We start from the raw sequence: 19,154 nt of genomic DNA, 5'->3' as shown, positions 1-19,154 counted from the left end.
GCTTCACCAGACTGACAAAGGTTAAGAACTCCTGCTTAAGCCCTGATGAGTCACAAAAGTGATTAAAGATAGAAATTACCTAATCAAAAATCATTCTAGTAAGAATATATACTTACCCAATCATTCTCGAGGCTCTGTTGACATGCTTCAGAGAATTTGGGATTCTACTGGGCCATAGTGGGTGGCTTTCTCACATCCTCACGTCTGTGAACCAAGGCTGTACTGGATCTCTCTGGAGCAAGTTGGGCCTGCCTAACCACCTTTGTGTCCTCGGCAGGGTCATCTCCATGTGCAAATATTTCCAGGAGAGTGTGAAAAAGCTGTCGCTTGATTATTACAACACACTTCGCAGGCACAACTACGTTACCCCCACCTCCTACCTCGAATTGATCCTAACCTTCAAGACGCTCCTGAATAGGAAGAGGCAAGAGGTGGATATGATGAGGAACCGCTACCTGACAGGCCTGCAGAAACTTGAATTTGCAGCTTCACAGGTGAGCGCTGCCAAAATAGTACAGGGACAAAGAGGTCCAAGACTAATTGGATGCGGTAAAGCACTTGTTCAGGTGCAGAAGTCAAGAGAACACCAAATAAAATAAAGACAGCCTCTGACCCTGTGCTCGCAGAACTCACCTCACTTGCTTGGCCTAAACCCAGCCCTGTCTGTCTTTAAGGTTTTGATGTTTTGTTCATCATGGATCTTTTTGAACTAATTTTAACTTTTTACAACATTACAGTAAAATACTATTTATCTTGAATACTGAGTTTTTTGGAGCCCCCTTAAATTTTGTGCCCAAGGCAAGTGCCTTACTCACCTCACCCTTGCCCAAGCCCTGGATACTCTCGTGGGGAACTGGGCAGAACAAGGCAGTGGTTAAGAGCAGGGCCTGGACTCAAATTCCAGCTTTATAACTTATCAGCTATAGAACCTTGAAGATGTTATTTCACCTCTTAGGGCCTTAGTTTCCTCTTCTATAAAAAGAAGTGATAATAACAGTCTTCACTTCATAGGGCTATTATGAAGAGTAAATGAGCTGACACAAGTGTAACCCTTAGCAAAATGCCTGGCATATAAATTAGTAATTGACTTGTGCTTGAGCCACTTGACAAAACCATATTAAGATGTGGATTTTCAGCACCAATAAAGAACTAAGGAAGGGATAATATGTATATGTATAACTGATTCACTTCGTTATAAAGCAGAAACTAACACACCATTGTAAAGCATTTATACTCCAATAAAAACGTTAAAAAAAAAAAAAAAAAAGAACTCAGGCAACTGAATGGTTTGCAGTAGGTTGACCTGTCACTGAGTACAGCAGACCCACCAACATGCAGCACAGGGATGGGAAAGAACATCAGAGGTGCCTCTGTTGCTCTGCTCTTGCAGTTGCTGGGTCCAATTCAGGGTCCTTAGCTTTTAGAGAGATGTTGAAAATTGGAGTCTATCCAGACAAGGGTGAGCAAACTGTGTTGAGCAGCAAAATGACCTGAGACAGTCTAGACCAGTAAAGAGACTGTGGTGCCAGTTAACATTACTGAAGCCCTACCACGTGCCTGGTGCTGTATATGAGGAAAGTACTGTTATCACCACATTACACACAAAGAGACCAAGGACCCAGAGAGGCCAGGCAACTTGCCCATGATCACACAGCTTCGTGAGTAGCTGGTGCAAGTTGTGAGGCCAAAACTGAAACTTAGGTCTGCGTGACTGCAGAGTCTGTGTTCCTAATCAGACCAGCGTGCTATGCTTTTTCTCTCATGTGGGCTTTCTGTGGACAGTGGGTTCAAGGTCATGAAACTCTCTTCAGATAAGCATCTGAGCTGCCTTAGAAGGCAGAATCAGGACCAGTGGGGAAAAACTGCCTGGGGGTAAATTCCAGCTCCTTATCAGGAAATCTAATGTGTTCAGCTGCCTGAAAAATGGCCCAGCTCCCCTGAGAGGTGGCGAGCTCCCCACCATTAGGAGTGTTCAAACAGTGGCCAGAAAACTACTTGGCAGGAATTTTCTAGAGAGCATCAGACTGTTGGGGAAAAATGGCCTTGAAAGTTCCTTCTATCCCAGCTCTCTCAGCCATGTATGATTCCTTCACAGCCTTAAAAAATGTAGGGGTTTTTTTCCCCCTAACTTACTTTTGTTCTGTCTTTCGCTGCCCCCAACACTAGAGTGTAGGCTCAATGCAGGAGGAATATCTTTTTTTGTGTTGTATCTTTAAAAACATTTTTTGTTTACTGTTATATGTATAGTGCCTACCACAGAGCTTGGCAACGACAACACATAGCATGAACTCAGTAACGAAATATTGAAAGATCAAAGAGAGAAACTCCAGCCAACAAATATGTACCCAGTACCATTAAAATCATTAGTATTTTCTGCATGTGTCATAGGTTAGAGCATCGTTTCAACTTTTGCCAGCCATGCCATTTTCGGCATTGACATAGCTGACCCTGCACCCCTCCCACCTTCCTCTCCTTGCTAGGTGGCCGTCATGCAAGTAGAACTGACTGCCCTCCAACCCCAACTCATTCAGACCTCTGAGGAGACCGCTAAGATGATGGTGAAAATTGAAGGGGAGACGCGAGAAGCCGATGCCAAGAAACTTCTGGTGCAAGCCGATGAAGAAGAAGCCAATGCTGCTGCCGCCACTGCTCAAGGAATCAAGGTATAAACTGCTGAGAGAGAAGAAAGGGAACCAGCATTTTCAGGGTTCATCTATTATCTCACTAGAGCCTAACAAAGGCTTGCAGAATGTGCATGGTCATGCCCATCTTGCAGAGGAAAAAAGTGAGGCTTGAAAGGATGCTTTCCCAGCATCACATAGCTAGTAAATGACACCTGGCTCTCTCCAGGAAGCATTATTGTTTTACAAATACTCTCCATCTCACTCAGAGTCAAGTCCTATAAGCCCCAACAAGATCTAACCTTATCTCTTATTACCTTCCCCTCATTGACTCTTCTGGCCACACCAGCCTCCTAGCTATTCCCCAAACAAACACAAGGCATGTTCCCATCCCAGGGCCCTTGCACTGGCTGTTCCCTCTGGCTATCTCCTTCACCTCAATCACGGTTTTGCTCAAATGTGGCTGGCATGTCATAGGTGTGGAGTACATATTTGTCAAATGACAGATTGTTGAATCTAGAGGACCCCATTTGAAGGTAATTCTTATACCAAAGAAGAACAGTCCTGGGAAGGGCTTCACCTATATTCAGATATTAGAAGAAAATCTGATTAATGTTCATGTTATATACTTACCCAAGCACTTTCAAGTATACGGTTCCATTATCACAATGACTTTGGACTTACTAATGACAGCCGTCAATGTCTAGACGTCAACAACACTGAGGTTCAGTGGTAAATTGACTTTGCAGAGCCGCAGAGCTAGTTGGTAGGATCAGACTCCAAGGCTCTTGGCACTTAGCTGAAGATGCTTGTCCCTGTGTCTCCACTTAGCAGTTAGAAAATTCTTCTGACCATTCTTCAAACAAGAGCTTGCTTCCAAATAAAATGGTTTGCTTACATTGGTCGATTCTTTTTAAGCTAATGGATCATTTCTTTCCCCCGTAACAAGGATAATAAATGATGTCAGGAGTACTGCAGAGTTGATTACATTTCATCCGCAAGCACTGTGCTTCACATGCCTCAAACAGCCCTGCTGCTCTGTGCACTGCTAAGCCACAGAGGTCATTTTTATTTTATTTTTTGGGGTGTTTTTTTGGGGGGGGGCCTGTGTCAGGTCCTAGTTGCGGCCCACACGTGGGATCTTCATTGTGCGGCATGTGGGCTCCAGAGTGTGCGGACTCACGCGCTTCTCTCTAGTTGTGGCTGGCGAGCTCAGTAGTTGCGGCGTGCAGGCTTAGTTGCCCCACCCTGCGGCATGTGAGATCTTAGCTTCCCGACCAGGGATCGAACCTGCACCCCCTGCATTGTAAGGCGGATTCTCAACGACTGGATCACCAGAGAAGTCCCCACAGAGGTCATTTTTAATTATAATTTTTTTTTATCATAGAAACAAATGGTGTCATAACACATACAAAAGAATTTTTAAGAGCTCAACTTTAACACCTTTCCAATTTTCCAAGTTTTCCTCTAGTTCCTGTCTATACACGTGGATAGTTTTGTTATTGCAATCATAGCATAATTGTGATTTGCTTTATGCTTTTTAATTTCCTTAACAGCTTATCACAAATGTTTTTCCAAAATGTCATATAATCATTTTAATGACCATTTTAAGTAGGTGCTTCACCTATCAAGTAGCCATTCCGCTATTGGGCATTGAAGTCTGTTCCTTCCTGCCTTGTTTTCAGTGTTTCCAGAGTATCAGCTGGAATCTCTCAAAAGAGCTTTGGAGTTTTAAAAATGCAAATGCCCAGACCCCACCCAGACTGAATGAATCAGAATCCCTGGGTGTGGAGCCTGACCCTGAGGATGCCCTAAATGCTCCTCAGTGACTCTGATGCAGAGTCAGGGTTGAGAATCACTGCTAGAGATAATGTTACAATTAGAGGCCTTTTGAGTCACTTAACAAACAAACTTGCTAGAATCCAGGCCTTACCCTTAGGAAAGAAGCAGAGCTACAGGGCCACTGGGAGGCATAATGTGAATGCGGACCACTAGTTGTCTGGCACATTATAAGAAAGGGACACAGAACTATCAATAATAGGACACCAGGGACACCTGGGAGGGTTGAAATCTACTGAGAATCCGAAGATGTAGCTGAGCCAATACCCGTAGTCTCCTCTACCACCAAACCCTTTCTGAAGCTGGTCATGAGAAGCAGCAGGGGTCAGCTCTGGTCCTTCCCCTTGTCTTGCACTCTGGCACATATCCTAGGGCTGAAGAAGGGGCAAACTGAGTTGCCCCTGGAACTGAGCCATTCTTACCATCCAAAGCAGGATGTTCCATTTTGATACTGGGGATATCTAACGTGGCTCATCTGGGGGTGGGGGTTAATATAAGGAAGCCAAATAAAACCTTGCTATAAGTTTATAGGAAAAGCAGAAAACCTAAAATAAAGAATCCGTGATATACACACGCGTGTATATATACACATGTGCACACACCTGTATGTAAGAAGGTGGAACCTCCTTTATTTTGTTTGCTTATCACAATAAACGTGCAGGACATAGGCTTTGACACATGCTGCTTTTAACATTCTCTTGTGAAGTTTCACTTCAGTCATGGCTGTGTGATCAGTCCCTGCGCTGGGAGACTAACAGAAAATTCACTGAGTGGGGAGCCAGGGGCCCAGGGTTGGAGCTTGGCTCATTGACTAACCAGCTTTGTGACATTGGCTAACTCATTTTACCTCTCGAGTCCTCATTTCATTGTTGTTGTTGGAGGAGGATTTGGTAATTGAACTGCTAAATGCAGTTGTATTTGCAGGGGATTGGGTCCAGCCCTCCCCACCCCCCCGGCCCCCGACCCCACAGATACCCAAATCCGCAGATGCTCAAGCCCCTGCAGTCTGCCCTCTGGATCCGTGGTTCCAAATCTACAGGTACAGAGGGCCAACTGTAATCTATAAAATTGTGAAATCTTATAATGTTAATCTTCCCTTTTTAAAAAAAAATTGAGATATAATTCACATACCATTAATATTCACCTTTTTAAATCATGCAATTCAGAGGTTATAGTATATTCACAAAGTTGTACAACAATCACCACTATCTACTTCTAGAACATTTTCATTACCCAGAAAGAAACCTGTACCCATTGGCAGTCACTAGCCATTCCTCCCTCTCCTCAGCCCCTGGCAACCACTAACCTACCTTCTGCCTCTGTGGATTTTCCTTTTACGCACATTTCATGTGAATGGAATCATAGAGCAGGTGGCATTTTGTGTCTATCTGGCTGCTTTCACTTAGCATAATGTTCTCAAGGTTTATCTGTGTTGTTGCATGAATTGTTACTTCATTTCTTTTTATGGCTGAATAATATTCCATTATATTAGCTTTGTTTTCAAACAAAGAAATAATGGACAAAACATATATGGTCTCCTTTTCCCAGAACTCACTACCCAGCTCTAATCTCTATCCCCATTCCTCCTCCTTAAAGTCTTGCCTTAAACTCCACCCTATCCCCAGCTCCACCCCTACCCCATCTCTGAGCTACAGTGCATCGCAGACCCTCACCCCATCTCTGATATTCTCCCACCCCTCATGCCTTATTCTTCCCCAAACTTGCCCTAATCCCCTTCCCATCTGTCACTCACCCCTAGGCTTCATTCTTTACTTCATCTTCTCAACCCATCCTTGATCAATGGGTATGAGGTCACTCACTGCATATACCTCTTGGGAATTCATTAAAAACCAAAAGCTTGATTTTTTTAAGATCACAAAACCAGTAAATTCTCAAATGTCCAAGGCATCCAAACCACAGCTCCCAAATGCATGCATGCTTCCCTGCTGCCTGTGAGAGCCACCCTCGCCATGCGAACCTCCGGGAGGGAGCAGTGTCCTGGAAGGACACTGGGGCGGGAGGCACCTCTTCTCACTTCTGCTGCTTCCCCCAGGAGCAGAGCTTGCTTCACCCACAGCGTGCCGGGCACCTGGCATTCACCCCTTCTGTCTCTGTGCCGCCTGCAGAACGAATGTGAAGGGGATCTGGCAGAGGCGATGCCGGCCCTGGAGGCTGCACTTGCTGCACTGGACACCCTGAACCCAGCAGACATCTCACTGGTGAAGTCGATGCAGAACCCACCAGGTCCTGTCAAGCTGGTCATGGAGAGCATCTGTGTGATGAAGGGGCTGAGACCAGAGAGGAAGCCGGACTCCAGTGGCAGTGGTAACCACCCCCCAGCACCCCTCCCGACCCAGCGGCCTGCATGGGCTGTGCTCCCCTGGCAGGAAGGCTGCCAGCACCCCCGCTCATCCGGCCCCAGGCCTGCAGGCAGTATCGTGGTGTCTTGGGGGAAATAAGAAAGGCACCAGGATGCGTGTGCGCTCACTTGTGTTTCTTCACCATCCTCTCTCCTCTCAGTCAGTAAGGAAAATGCAGGCATCTTTGGGTGAAGCCAAGCTCAGTCAAGGCCCCTGCCTACAAATCATTACAAAAATGAAGGTCATGGAGACAAGAGGACTGATAGACAGCAAGCACACAGAGTAGTGTGCGGGTGAGAGGAAGAGAGAGAAACAGAAAGAGCTAGAGAGAGAAAGATAAAGGAGAAACAGAAAAAGAGACAGACACGGAAAGAGATAACCAGAGGAAAAAAAGATAGAGAATGAGACACAGACAGAGAGAGAGAGATGGAGAGAAAGAGACAGAGACTGAGAAATAAATGGGGAGAGACCCGGACACCTAGATGCCTTCATATGCATGCACATAGACACGATGAGATCGTGAACAGGGAGAGGGAGGTTGGGAGGGAAAGAAATCAGGAGGGAGAAAGACAAAAGGTGGGGAGGTGAATGAGGGAGGGAGAGACTCTTACAATGTCAGATGCAGAGAGACAAAGAGAGAAAGATATGGGCGGGAGAGAGAAACAAACAAAAACAGGCAGAGAGACAGAAAAGCTGAAAGTGAGAAATGGAGACAGAGACCCCTAAAGATGCAGAGACATACAAAAATAGAGACATACAAAAATACAAAAATAGGAAGAAAAGAGACCAGAAAGAAGAGAGACAGAGACAGGGAGACAAAGACACACAGAGAGAGAACAGGAGAGGTCTGGGTTGGGGACGGGGTGAGGAGGAACTTGAGCTGCTGGTGAAGGATTAGAGGGAGAGAGACAGGGGCAAGGGAGGGAAAGACTGAAACTGATGGGCCTGAGGAAGACAAGGAAACAGAAACTTAGAAGAGGGGAGAAAGGAATAGGGGAGGGAAAGAGGAAAGCTTATATAATCAAGCCTTAGAAGCATGAATAGGTGAAAATTCATTCTTAAAATCCAAATTAGATGTAGGATCTTGCAGTAAAACCAGTGCCTTAGAATTGAACAAGGACTTTATAAACCATCTCCAGGGATATCTCCTATCTTTTGAATCCTCATATCCTTCAAACAGTCCTGCTGTTCCTCCATTCCTTCCGATATGTTAGAAATTTCTGATCCCTCATTTGGGAGACTCTGGCTTCTGCTTCCCATTGTTTAGCATTCCCTCTTCCTTGGCTGGTTTCAGGCCAAAAACCACATGAAGAAATGCAAAGGTGATCAGGATGGACAAGCAGGGAGCAGACATTACAGGAGACTCCTCTAGGGAAGCAGCTGAGGTATAATCTGGCTGCACCCTGGAATCACCTGGCAGCTTAAAGAATGCTAAAGCCCCTGCCCCCACTCCTAGACATTCTTATTCCTTTGGTCTAGGGTGTGGCCTGAGCATTAGTATTTTTCTTAAAGCTCCCAGGTGATTCTAAGGTGCAGCCAGGATTGAGAACTGCTGAGATACGCAAAGCATGGCCAGGTCACAAAAAAATCAGTTCTCTTCTTGGATCATTGATGGTGGGCACAGGATGCATCATTCACCTTTCTTATTTTAAAATTGAAGTGTATTTTGTGTACTATTCATGTAACCCACAGAATTTAGCCAGTACATTGGGACGGAGCAAAAGAGCAATTAAGTTAGTTTTGGGTACCTTGAATTTAAACAAAGCAGATCATTTCCTAGAATGCAAACAAAAACTTTCATGGGAAATATTTGTTTGGTGTCTAAGCTTGCTTTAGGAATAAGACGTATTTGACCTGTTGTACCTAATATGATATCTCAAGTACAATTTTTTTTGATGAGCCTGAGCTTGGCAAGGGTTTAAAATTACCTGAGTCAAAGAGTTTGACTTTTTTCTAACACGTTAACAAAAGGAGCACTGCCCTGGGATGGGATTGGGGCTCACTCATTTATTAGTCAGCATGAAGGCTGCTAAGGTGAATAAGGGCCCTGCTTTGTTTCTGGGCAGGCCAAGGACAGCCTTCTGTTTTGCTGCAAGTCTATAAGCTGCTTCCCCCACCCTCACTCTTTGTCTGCAGACAGCCTCACTCACTTACTCACTCACTAGAAGGACTGATTCATCACAAGGACGGCCTAATGCGCTCCATCCGACCCACCTCCCATATTTGAAAAAGAATATTCAAAACACATACCCATGGATCCGGTTGCCCTCTTCATCTGTGACTGGGATAAGGGGCAACATTCATTCAATACATACTGAAAACTGATAATTAGGCACTGTGCCAGATTGTAGTAAACACAGAAGGAGCATACAAATATTTTAAAATATATACTTGATTTATTATATTATGTTAGTTTCGAGTGTACAGCATAGTGACTCAAAATTATTTTAGATTATATGCCATTTAAAGTTATTATAAGGGGACTTCCCTGATGGCACAGTGGTTAAGAATCCACCTGCCAATGCAGGGGAGACAGGTTCGAGCCCTGGTCCGGGAAGATCCCACATGCCGCGGAGCAACTAAGCCTGTGCGCCACAACTACTGAGCCTGCGCTCTAGAGCCTGCGAGCCACAACTACTGAGCCCGTTTGCCACAATTACCGAAGCCCGCATGCCTGGAGCCCATGCTTCGCAACAAGAGGCCACCGCAATGAGAAGCCCACGCACCACAATGAAGAGTAACACCCGCTCGCCACAACTAGAGAAAACCTGCGCGCAGCAACAAAGACTCAGTGCAGCCAAAAATAAATAAATAAATAAAATATAAAAACTTTTTTTTTAATTAAAAAAAAAGTTATTATAGGAATAAACCTACCTAAGGAGACAAAAGACCTGTATGCAGAAAACTATAAGACACTGATGAAAGAAATTAAAGCTGATACAAACAGATGGAGAGATATACCATGTTCTTGGATTGGAAGAATCAACATTGTAAAAATGACTATACTACCCAAAGCAATCTACAGATTCAATGCAATCCCTATCAAACTACCAACGGCATTTTTCACAGAACTAGAATAAAAAATTTCACAATTTGTATGGAAACACAAAAGACCCCGAGTAGCCAAAGCAATCTTGAGAAAGAAAAACGGAGCTGGAGGAATCAGGCTCCCTGACTTCAGACTATACTACAAAGCTACAGTAATCAAGACAGTATGGTACTGGCACAAAAACAGAAATATAGATCAATGGAATAGGAGAGAAAGCCCAGAGGTAAACCCACGCACATATGGTCACTTTATGTTTGATAAAGGAGGCAAGAGTATACAGTGGAGAAAAGACAGCCTCTTCAATAAGTGGTGCTGGGAAAACTGGACAGCTACATGTTAAAGAATGAAATTAGAACACCTCCTAACACCATACACAAAAATAAACTCAAAACGGATTAAAGACCTAAATGTAAGGCCAGACACTATAAAACTCTTAGAGGAAAACCTAGGCAGAACACTCTATGACATAAATCACAGCAAGATCCTTTTTGACCCACCTCCTAGAGAAATGGAAATAAAAACAAAAATAAACAAATGGGACCTAATGAAACTTAAAATCTTTTGCACAGCAAAGGAAACCATAAACAAGAGGAAAAGACAACCCTCAGAATGGGAGAAAATATTTGCAAATGAAGCAACTGACAAAGGATTAATCTCCAAAATATACAGGCAACTCATGCAGCTCAGTATCAAAAAAACAAACAACCCAATCCAAAAATGGGCAGAAGACCTAAATAGACATTTCTCCAAAGAAGATATACAGATTGCCAACAAACACATGAAAGGATGCTCAACATCACTAATCATTAGAGAAATGCAAATCAAAACTACAATGAGGTATCACCTCACACCGATCACAGTGGCCATCATCAAAAAGTCTACAAACAATAAATGCTGGAGAGGATGTGGAGAAAAGGGAACCCTCTTGCACTGTCGGTGGGAATGTAAATTGATACAACCACTGTGGAAAACAGTATGGAGGTTCCTTGAAAACTAAAAATAGAATTACCATATGACCCAGCAATCCCATTACTGGGCATATACACTGAGAAAACCATAATGCAAAAAGAGTCATGCACCACAATGTTCATTACAGCGCTATTTACAATAGCCAGGACATGGAAGCAGCCTAAGTGTCCATTGACAGATGAATGGATAAAGAAGATATGGCAAATATATACAATGGAATATTACTCGGCAAGAAAAAGAAATGAAATTGAGTTATTTGTAGTGAAGTGGATGGACCTAGAGTCTATCATACAGAGTGAAGTAAGTCAGAAAGAGAAAAACACACACCATATGCTAACACATATATATGGAATCTAAAAAAAAAAAAAAAAGATTCTGAAGAAGCTAGGGGCAGGACAGGAATAAAGATGCAGACGTAGAGAATGGACTTGAGGACATGGGGAGGGGGAAGGGTAAGCTGGGACGAAGTGAGAGGGTGGCATTGACATATATACACTACCAAATGTAAAATAGATAGCTAGTGGGAAGCAGCCGCATAGCACAGGGAGATCAGCTCGGTGCTTTGTGACCACCTAGAGGGGTGGGATAGGGAGGGTGGGAGGGAGACACAAGAGGGAGGGGATATGGGGATATATGTATACGTATAACTGATTCACTGTGTTGTACAGCAGAAACTAACACAACATTGTAAAGCAATTATACTCCAATAAAGATGTTAAAAAAAATTAAATGGTGCCAATCTAAAAAAATAAAGTTATAATAAAATAGTGACTATATTCCCTATGTTATACAATATATCCTTGTAGCTTATTTACTTTATTCATAGTCGTTTATACCTCATAATCGCCTGCCCCTATATTGCTCCTCTCCCTCCCCTCTCCCCACTGGTAACCACTACTTTGTTCTCTATATCTGTGAGTCTGTTTGTTTTGTTATATTCATTAATTTGTTTTGTTTTTTAGATTCCACATATCAGTGATAACATACCAGTACTTGTCTTTCTCTGTTGGACTTATTTCCCTAAGCATAATAGCCTCCAGATTCATCCACGTTGCTGCGTGGCAGTATTTCATTTGTTTTTATGACTAAGTAATATTCCATTGTACATATGTATACCATATCTTCTTAATCCCATCGTCTCTTGATGGGCACTTGGGTTGTTTCCATATCTTGGCTATTGTAAGTAATGCTGCCATGAACCTTGGGGGTGCATGTATCTTTTTGAATTACTGTTTTTGTTTTTTCCAGATATATATCCAGGAGTGTAATTGCTGGATCAATTTTTAGTCTTTTGAGGAACCTCCATACTGTTTTCCATAGTGGCTGTACCAATTTACATTCCCACCAGTGTATTTGAGGGTTCCCTTTTCTCCACATCCTCTCCAACATTTGTTATTTGTGGTCTGTTTTATGATAACCGTTCTGACAGGTGTGACGTGATACCTCACTGTGGTTTTGATTTGCATTTCTCTAATAATTAGCGATGTTGAGCATCTTTTCAGTGCCTGTTAGCCATCTGTATGTCTACTTGGGAAAAATGTCTTTTCAAGTCTTCTGCCCATTTTTTGGTTGGATTGTTTGTTTTTTTAATAGAGAGTTGTATGAACTGTTTATATATATTGGATATTAACCCCTTATCAGTCATATCATTTGCAAATATTTTCAGTCATTCAGTAGGTTGTCTTTTGGTTTTGTCCATAGTTTCCTTTACTATGCAAAAGCTTTTAAGTTTCATAAGGTCCCATTTGTTTAGTTTTGCTTTTGTTTCCTTTGCATTAGGAGATGAATCCAAAAAAATATTGCTATGATTTATGTCAAAGAGTGTTCTGCCTATGTTTCCTTCTAGGACTTTTATGGTTTCCAGTCTTATATTTAGTTTTTAATCCATTTTTGAGCTTAGAAAATATTCTAATGTCATTCTTTACATGTAGCTGTCCAATTTTCCCAGCAGCACTTATTGAAGAGGTTGTCTTTTCCCCATTGTATATTCTTGTCACCTATGTTGTAGATTAATGGACCGTAAGTGAGTGTGTTTATTTCTGGACTCTCTATTCTGTTCCATTGATCTTTGTATCTTTTTTTTGTATCAACACCATAATGTAGCCTTGATTACTGTAGCCTTGTAATATAGTCTGAAGTCAAGGACTGTGATATGTTCAGCTTTGTTCTTTTTTCTCAAGATTGCTCTGGCTATTCAGGGTCTTTTGTGGTTCTATGTATGTTTTAGGATTATTTGTTCTAGTTCTGTTTTTGGTATTTTGATAGGTTTTTGCATTAAATCTATAGATCCCTTTGGGTAATATGGACATTTTAACAATATTAATTCTTCCAATCCAAGAACGTGGGATATCTTTCCATTTATTTGTGTCATCTTCAGTTTCCTTCATCAGTGTTTTATAGTTTTCAGAGTACAGGTCTTTCACCTCCTTGGTTAAGTTTATTCCTAGGTATTTTATTCTTTTTGACATGATTTTAATGAGATTATTTTCTTGCTTTCTCTTTCATTATTAATGTATAGAAAAACAACAGCTTTCTATATATTAATCTTGTATCCTGCAACATTATTGAATTCATTTATCAGTTATTTATTGGTTAAATTTAATTTATCAGTTAAAATTATTATTTTTCTTGGAGACTTTAGGGTTTTCTATATATAGTATCATGTCATCTGGAAATAGTGACAGTTTTCCTTCTTCCCTTCCAATCTGGGTGCCTTTTATTTCTTTTCCTTGTCCGATTGCTGTGGCTAGGACTTCCAATACTATGCTAAATAGAAGTGGCCAGAGTGAGCATCCTTATCTTGTTCCTGATTTTAGAGGAAAAGCTTTCAGCTTTTCACTGTTGAGTATGATGTTAGCTGTGGGTTTGTCATAAATGACCTTAGTTATGTTGAGATATGTTCCGTCTATACCAATTTGGATGAGCGTTTTTAATCATGAATAAATATTGAATTTTGACAAATGCTTTTTCTGCATCTATTGAGATGATCATGTGATTTTCATCTTTCCTTTGGTTAATGTGGTGTATCACATTGATTGATTTGTGGACATTGAACCATCCTTGCATCCTTGGAATAAATCCCACTTGATCATGGTGTATGATCCTTTTTACATATTGTTGAATTCAGTTTGTTAATATTTTGTTGAGGATTTTTGCATCTATATTTATCAGAATTATTGGCCTGTAAATTTCTTTTTTTGCAGTGTCTTTGTCTGGTTTTGGTATCAGGGTAATGGTGGCCTCATGGAGTGAATTTGGGAGTGTTCCATCCTCTTCAGTTTTTTGGAATAGTTTGAGAAGGATAGGTATTAGCCATTCTTTATATGTTTGGTAGAATTCCCCTGTGAAGCCATCCAGTCCTGGACTTTTGTTTGCTGGGAGTTTTTTAATTGATTACCAATTTGATTTCACTACTAGTGATTAGTCTGTTCAGATTGTCTATTTATTCCTGATTCAGTCTTGAATGATTGTATGTTTCTAGGAATTTATCCATTTCTTCTAGGTTGCCCTGTTTGTTGACATATAATTATTCATAATATTATTTTATGATGGTTTGTATTTCTGTGATATCTGTTGTTATTTCTCCTCTTTTATTACTTATTTCATTTATTTTTGTCCTCTTCTTTTGTGATGAGCCTAACTAAAGGCTTATCATTTTTGTTTATCTTTTCAAAAAAAAAAAACAGCTCTTCATTTCATTGGTCTTTTCTATTTTCTTATCTCTATTTTATTTATTTTTCTCTAATCTCTATTATTTCCTTCCTTCTGCTGACTTTAGGCTTTGACTGTTCTTCTTTTTCTAACTCCTTTAGTTGGCAGATTAGGTTGTTTATTTGAGGTTTTTCTTGTTTCTCGAGGTAGGCCTGTATCACTATAAACTTCCCTCTTAGAGCTGCTTTTGCTTTGTCCCATAGGTTTTGGAAAGCTGTGTTTTTATTTTCATTTGTCTCAAGGTGTTTTCTGATTTCTTCTTTAATTTCTTCATTGACCCATTGGTTTTTAATAATATGTTGCTTAGTCTCCACGTGTTTGTGTTTTTACCATTTTTCTTCCTGTAGTTGCTTTCTAGTTTCATACTGTTGTGATCAGAAAGAATGCTTGATATAATTTCTAGCCTCTTAAATTTGTTGAGACTTGTTTTGTGGCCTACCATGTGATCTATTCTGGAGAACATTCCATGTGCACTTGAAAAGAATATGTATTCTGTTGTTTTTGGATGGAATTTCCTGTAGATATCTGTTAAGTTCAATTGGCCTAATGTGTCATTTAAGACCACTGTTTCTTTATTGACTTTCTGTCTGGGTGATCTGTCTAATGATGTAAGTAGGGTGTTATTAAAGTCCCTTACTAATATTGTATTATTGTCAATTTCTCCCCTGTGTCTGTTAATATTTGCTTTATATATTTGTGTGCTCCTATATTAGGTGTATATATGTTAACAAATGTTATATCTTCTTATGTGGATCCCTTTATCATTATATAATGCTATTCTTTGTCTTTTGTTATAGACTTTGTTTTAAAGTCTATTTTGTCTGATATGAGTATTGTTACCCCCACTTTCTTTTCATTTTCATTTGTGTGAAATATCTTTTTCATCCCCTCACTTTCAGTCTGTGTGTCTTTAGCTCTAAAGTGAGTCTCTTATAAGCAGCAGTCTTGTTTTTTTATCCAGTCAGCCATTCTGTGTCTTTTGATTGGAGCATTTAGTCCATTGACATTTAAAGTGATTATTGATAGGTATGTACTTAATTGCCATTTTGTTACTTCTTTTCTGGTTGTTTTTGTAGTTCTCAGTTCTTTTCTTCTTTTAGTCTCTTGTGGTTTGATCATTTTCTTTAGTCTTATGCTATGTTCCTTTCTATTTCTTGTGTATCTATTGTAGATTTTTGATTTGTGGTTACCATGGGGGTCATATATGTTGACCTATAATTGTACCTACTTATCTTAAACTGAGAGTCATTTAAGCTTGAACACATTCTAAATGAGCTATATTTTTCTACTCCCCTCCCCCATGTTTTGTGTTTTTGATGTCATACTTTACATCTTCATGTTTATCCCTTAACTGTTTATTGTAGTTATAATTGAGTAAACAATTTTTGTCTTTTAATCTTCATACTAGCTTATTTAAGTGGTTGATCCACAGCCTCTTCCATATATTTGCCTTCACTAGTGGGATTTTCTCTCTCCTATAAATTCTTACTTCTTGTTATAGCCTTTTCTTTTCCACTTAAAGAAGACATTTTAACACTTCTTTTAGGTTTGGCTAGTATTGATGAACTCTTAGGTTTTGCTTGTCTGAGAAGTTCTTTATCTCTCCTTCAATTCTGAATGATAATCTTGCTGGTAGAGCATCCTAGGTTGTAGGGTTTTTCCTTTAAGCACTTTAAATATATAATTTCACTGCCTTCTGGCTTGCAAAGTTTCAGCAGAAAAACCAGCTGATAGCTTTATGGAGGTTCCCTTGTATGTGACTCTGTTTTTCTCTTGCTGCCTTTAGAATCCTCTCTTTAATTTTTGCCATTTTAATTGTATGTCTTGGCACGGGTCTCTTTGGGTTCACCTTGTTTGGGACTCTCTGTGATTCCTGGACCTGGATATCTGTTTCCTTCTTCAGGTTCAAGAAGTTTTCAGCCATGATTTCATCCAATACATTTCGCCCCTTTTCTCTCTCTCTCTTCTCCTTCTGGGACCCCTATAATTCAAATGTTGGCACATTTAATGTTATTCCAGAGATCTCATACATTGCTTTCTATTTTTCTTCTTATTTGTCTTTCTTTCTGCTCTTCTGATTGGGTGATATCCATTATTCTATCTTCCAGATCACTAATGTGTTCCTCTGTATCATCTAGTCTGGTGTTAATTCCTTCCATTGTGTTTTTCATTTCAGTTATTGTATTCTTAGCTCTGACTGGTTCTTTTTTATATTTTCTAGTTCCTTGTCAAAATTTTCACTGTGCTTATTTATTCTTTTCCCAAGTTCAGTTAGCATTCTTATTACTAATGCTTTGAACTCTTTATCTGGTAAATTATTTATTCCTGTTTTGTTAGTTGTTTTTTAGGGTTTTTTCCTTGTTCTTTTGTTTCAAACATATTCCTCTGTCTTCTCATTTGTTTAACTGTCCCTGTGTCTATGAAATTACATGAAACAGTTACCTATCCCAGTCTCGAAGGAGTGTTCTTGTGTGGGAGTGTCCCTATGCAGTCTATGCGTGCCCAGTGGCTTTGGTGGAAGAGCTGAATCTTGAAGTGAGTATGGGTCACATCTTTCCCCAGGGTCTGCTGGCAGCTATCACCTTGGTGGGAAGGAGGCTGGAGATGGAGGGGCTAGAGCCAGAGCCAGGTGTGAGATGAGCCTTCTCCTATGCTCAGTGGTCATCACCACCCATCAGGGGCAGGGCAGGTCCCATGGTGCTGGAGCAGAAGCCCTGCGGGTTGGGTCCAATCTAGTTCCATTCTCTGTAAATGTGTGTTCTCCCCCTCCCATCAATGGCACCTTTATCCCAGAGGGGAGCAGTTCTGGAGCAAGGGAGGCCAGAGCAGGCACCCTGTATGGGCTAGGTGTGTGCTGGGATGGTCCCAGCACACCAGTCGGAACTCCAGACAGCTCCTGATCCACTGCCTCCATGAGCTCCAGCAATGGATACCCTCATCCCATTAAGATGCAGTGCCAGGGCTGGACCAGCTCTGTCCACCCCCACCCCCACCCCCACAAGTGCACACTCTCCTCAACAATGGAAGCCTTCACCCTAGTGGGGAGCTACACCAGAGCTAGAGGAGCTGGAGCAGGCACTTGGCGCAGGCCAGGCACATACTGGGGCAGTGGTGGGAAGCTGGTCAGTGCCCCAGGCAATTTCAATCTGCTTCCTTCATCTTGTTCCCGGGAGTAGACAAGCTTGTGTGCACTCTTTATGAGTGGAGTCTCAGTTTGTCCTAAAAATCCCACTGGTTTTCAAATCAGCTAAAGGAATTTATCTTCCTGGTGCCAGACCCCAAGGGTGCCCAATATGTGTTTGAACTCCTCACTCCCAGGGAGGATCTCCAAGCCTGTGATATCCCCTCCTCTTCTGTGTCTCCTCCTAGGGGCACAGGTCCCAACCTGATTACTTCTCCTCCCTTCCTACCCAACTCCATGCCGATCTCTTGTTTATAGCCTTGGTTGTAGAAGAGTCTTTCTGCCAGTCTACAGTTGGTTTTCAGTGAGATTTGCTCCACGTGTAGATGTATTTTTGATATGTTCATGGAGGGAAGTGAGCTCAGTGTCATACTACTCCACTATCTTGTTCTCCCCAGAAGCTTACAGCTTTGAGGGAGAGACAGACAATTAAAACTAGACCAAAAAAAAATCACAGATTGCCATCAATGCTATAAAGAGAATGGATGTTCCAGCCTCTGAGATGAAAGAAAATGCTCCACAGAGAGGTGGCTTTTTTTTTTTTTTTAATATATATATATTTTTTATAAATTTATTTATTTATTTTTGGCTGTGTTGGGTCTTCGTTTCTGTGTGAGGGCTTTCTCCAGTTGTGGCAAGCGGGGGCCACTCTTCATCGCGGTGCGCGGGCCTCTCACTGTCACGGCCTCTCCCGTTGCGCAGCACAGACTCCAGACGCACAGGCTCAGTAGTTGTGGCTCACGAGCCTAGCCGCTGCGTGGCATGTGGGATCTTCCCGGACCGGGGCACGAACCCGTGTTCCCTGCATTGGCAGGTGGATTCCTAACCACTGTGCCACCAGGGAAGCCCGAGAGGTGGCTTTTAAAATGAGCCTGAAGTCTGGTCAGGAGCCATCTAGATGCCATTTACAGCCTAGGTGAAAAGCTCATGGTAGCGAAGCACTTGGGATCATCAAGGAATTGAAGGAAGGTTCTTGTGACTGAAGACCAGGAGCAAGGCAAAGATGAGGTGGATATGGTTGGTGGGCCACCCAGACCATGATAAGAAGCTTGGGCTTTTTTTTTAAATTAAGATTTTATTTTTTCAGAACAGTTGTAAGTTCATAGCAAAATTGAGTTGAAGATACAGAGATTTCCCATATACCCCCTATTCCCATACATGCCTAGCCTCCCTCATTATCAACATCCCCCACCAGAGTGGTATACTTGTTACAACTGATGAACCTACATGGACACATCATTATATCCAAAGTCCATAGTTTACATTAGTATTCATTCTTGGTGTTACACATTCTACAAGTTTGGACAAATATGCAATGACATGTATCCATCATTATGGTATCATACAACATATCTTCTGCCTAAAAATCCTCTGTAAGACCTTGAATTTTTTTTTTCTTTGCCAAATATGAGAAGTAGCCACTG

General features: G+C 41.4%; 1 protein-coding gene across 12 annotated transcripts in view; it reads left to right on the top strand.

Moving 5' to 3' along the window:
• The window catches only part of DNAH3 (dynein axonemal heavy chain 3), a 208,869-nt gene that overhangs the window by 164,778 nt on the left and 24,937 nt on the right, over nt 1-19,154 (top strand). For all 12 annotated transcript variants that reach the window (XR_014236086.1, XM_082362351.1, XM_082362354.1 and 9 more), the window contains 3 exons: nt 278-494; nt 2,481-2,663; nt 6,587-6,785. Coding sequence is in view for 11 of the 12 variants with exons in the window: in XM_082362351.1 (XP_082218477.1) it covers nt 278-494; nt 2,481-2,663; nt 6,587-6,785 (599 nt within the window). In the remaining variant the exon portion in view is untranslated. The remainder of the gene's footprint in view (nt 1-277; nt 495-2,480; nt 2,664-6,586; nt 6,786-19,154) is intronic.

This window comes from Balaenoptera borealis (assembly GCF_965194805.1).
Source record: "Balaenoptera borealis genome assembly, chromosome: 16".
In the NCBI taxonomy this organism is placed as follows: domain Eukaryota; kingdom Metazoa; phylum Chordata; class Mammalia; order Artiodactyla; family Balaenopteridae; genus Balaenoptera; species Balaenoptera borealis.
The sequence above is the reverse complement of the archived record's forward strand: the minus strand, read 5'-3'. Positions and strand labels throughout refer to the sequence as shown.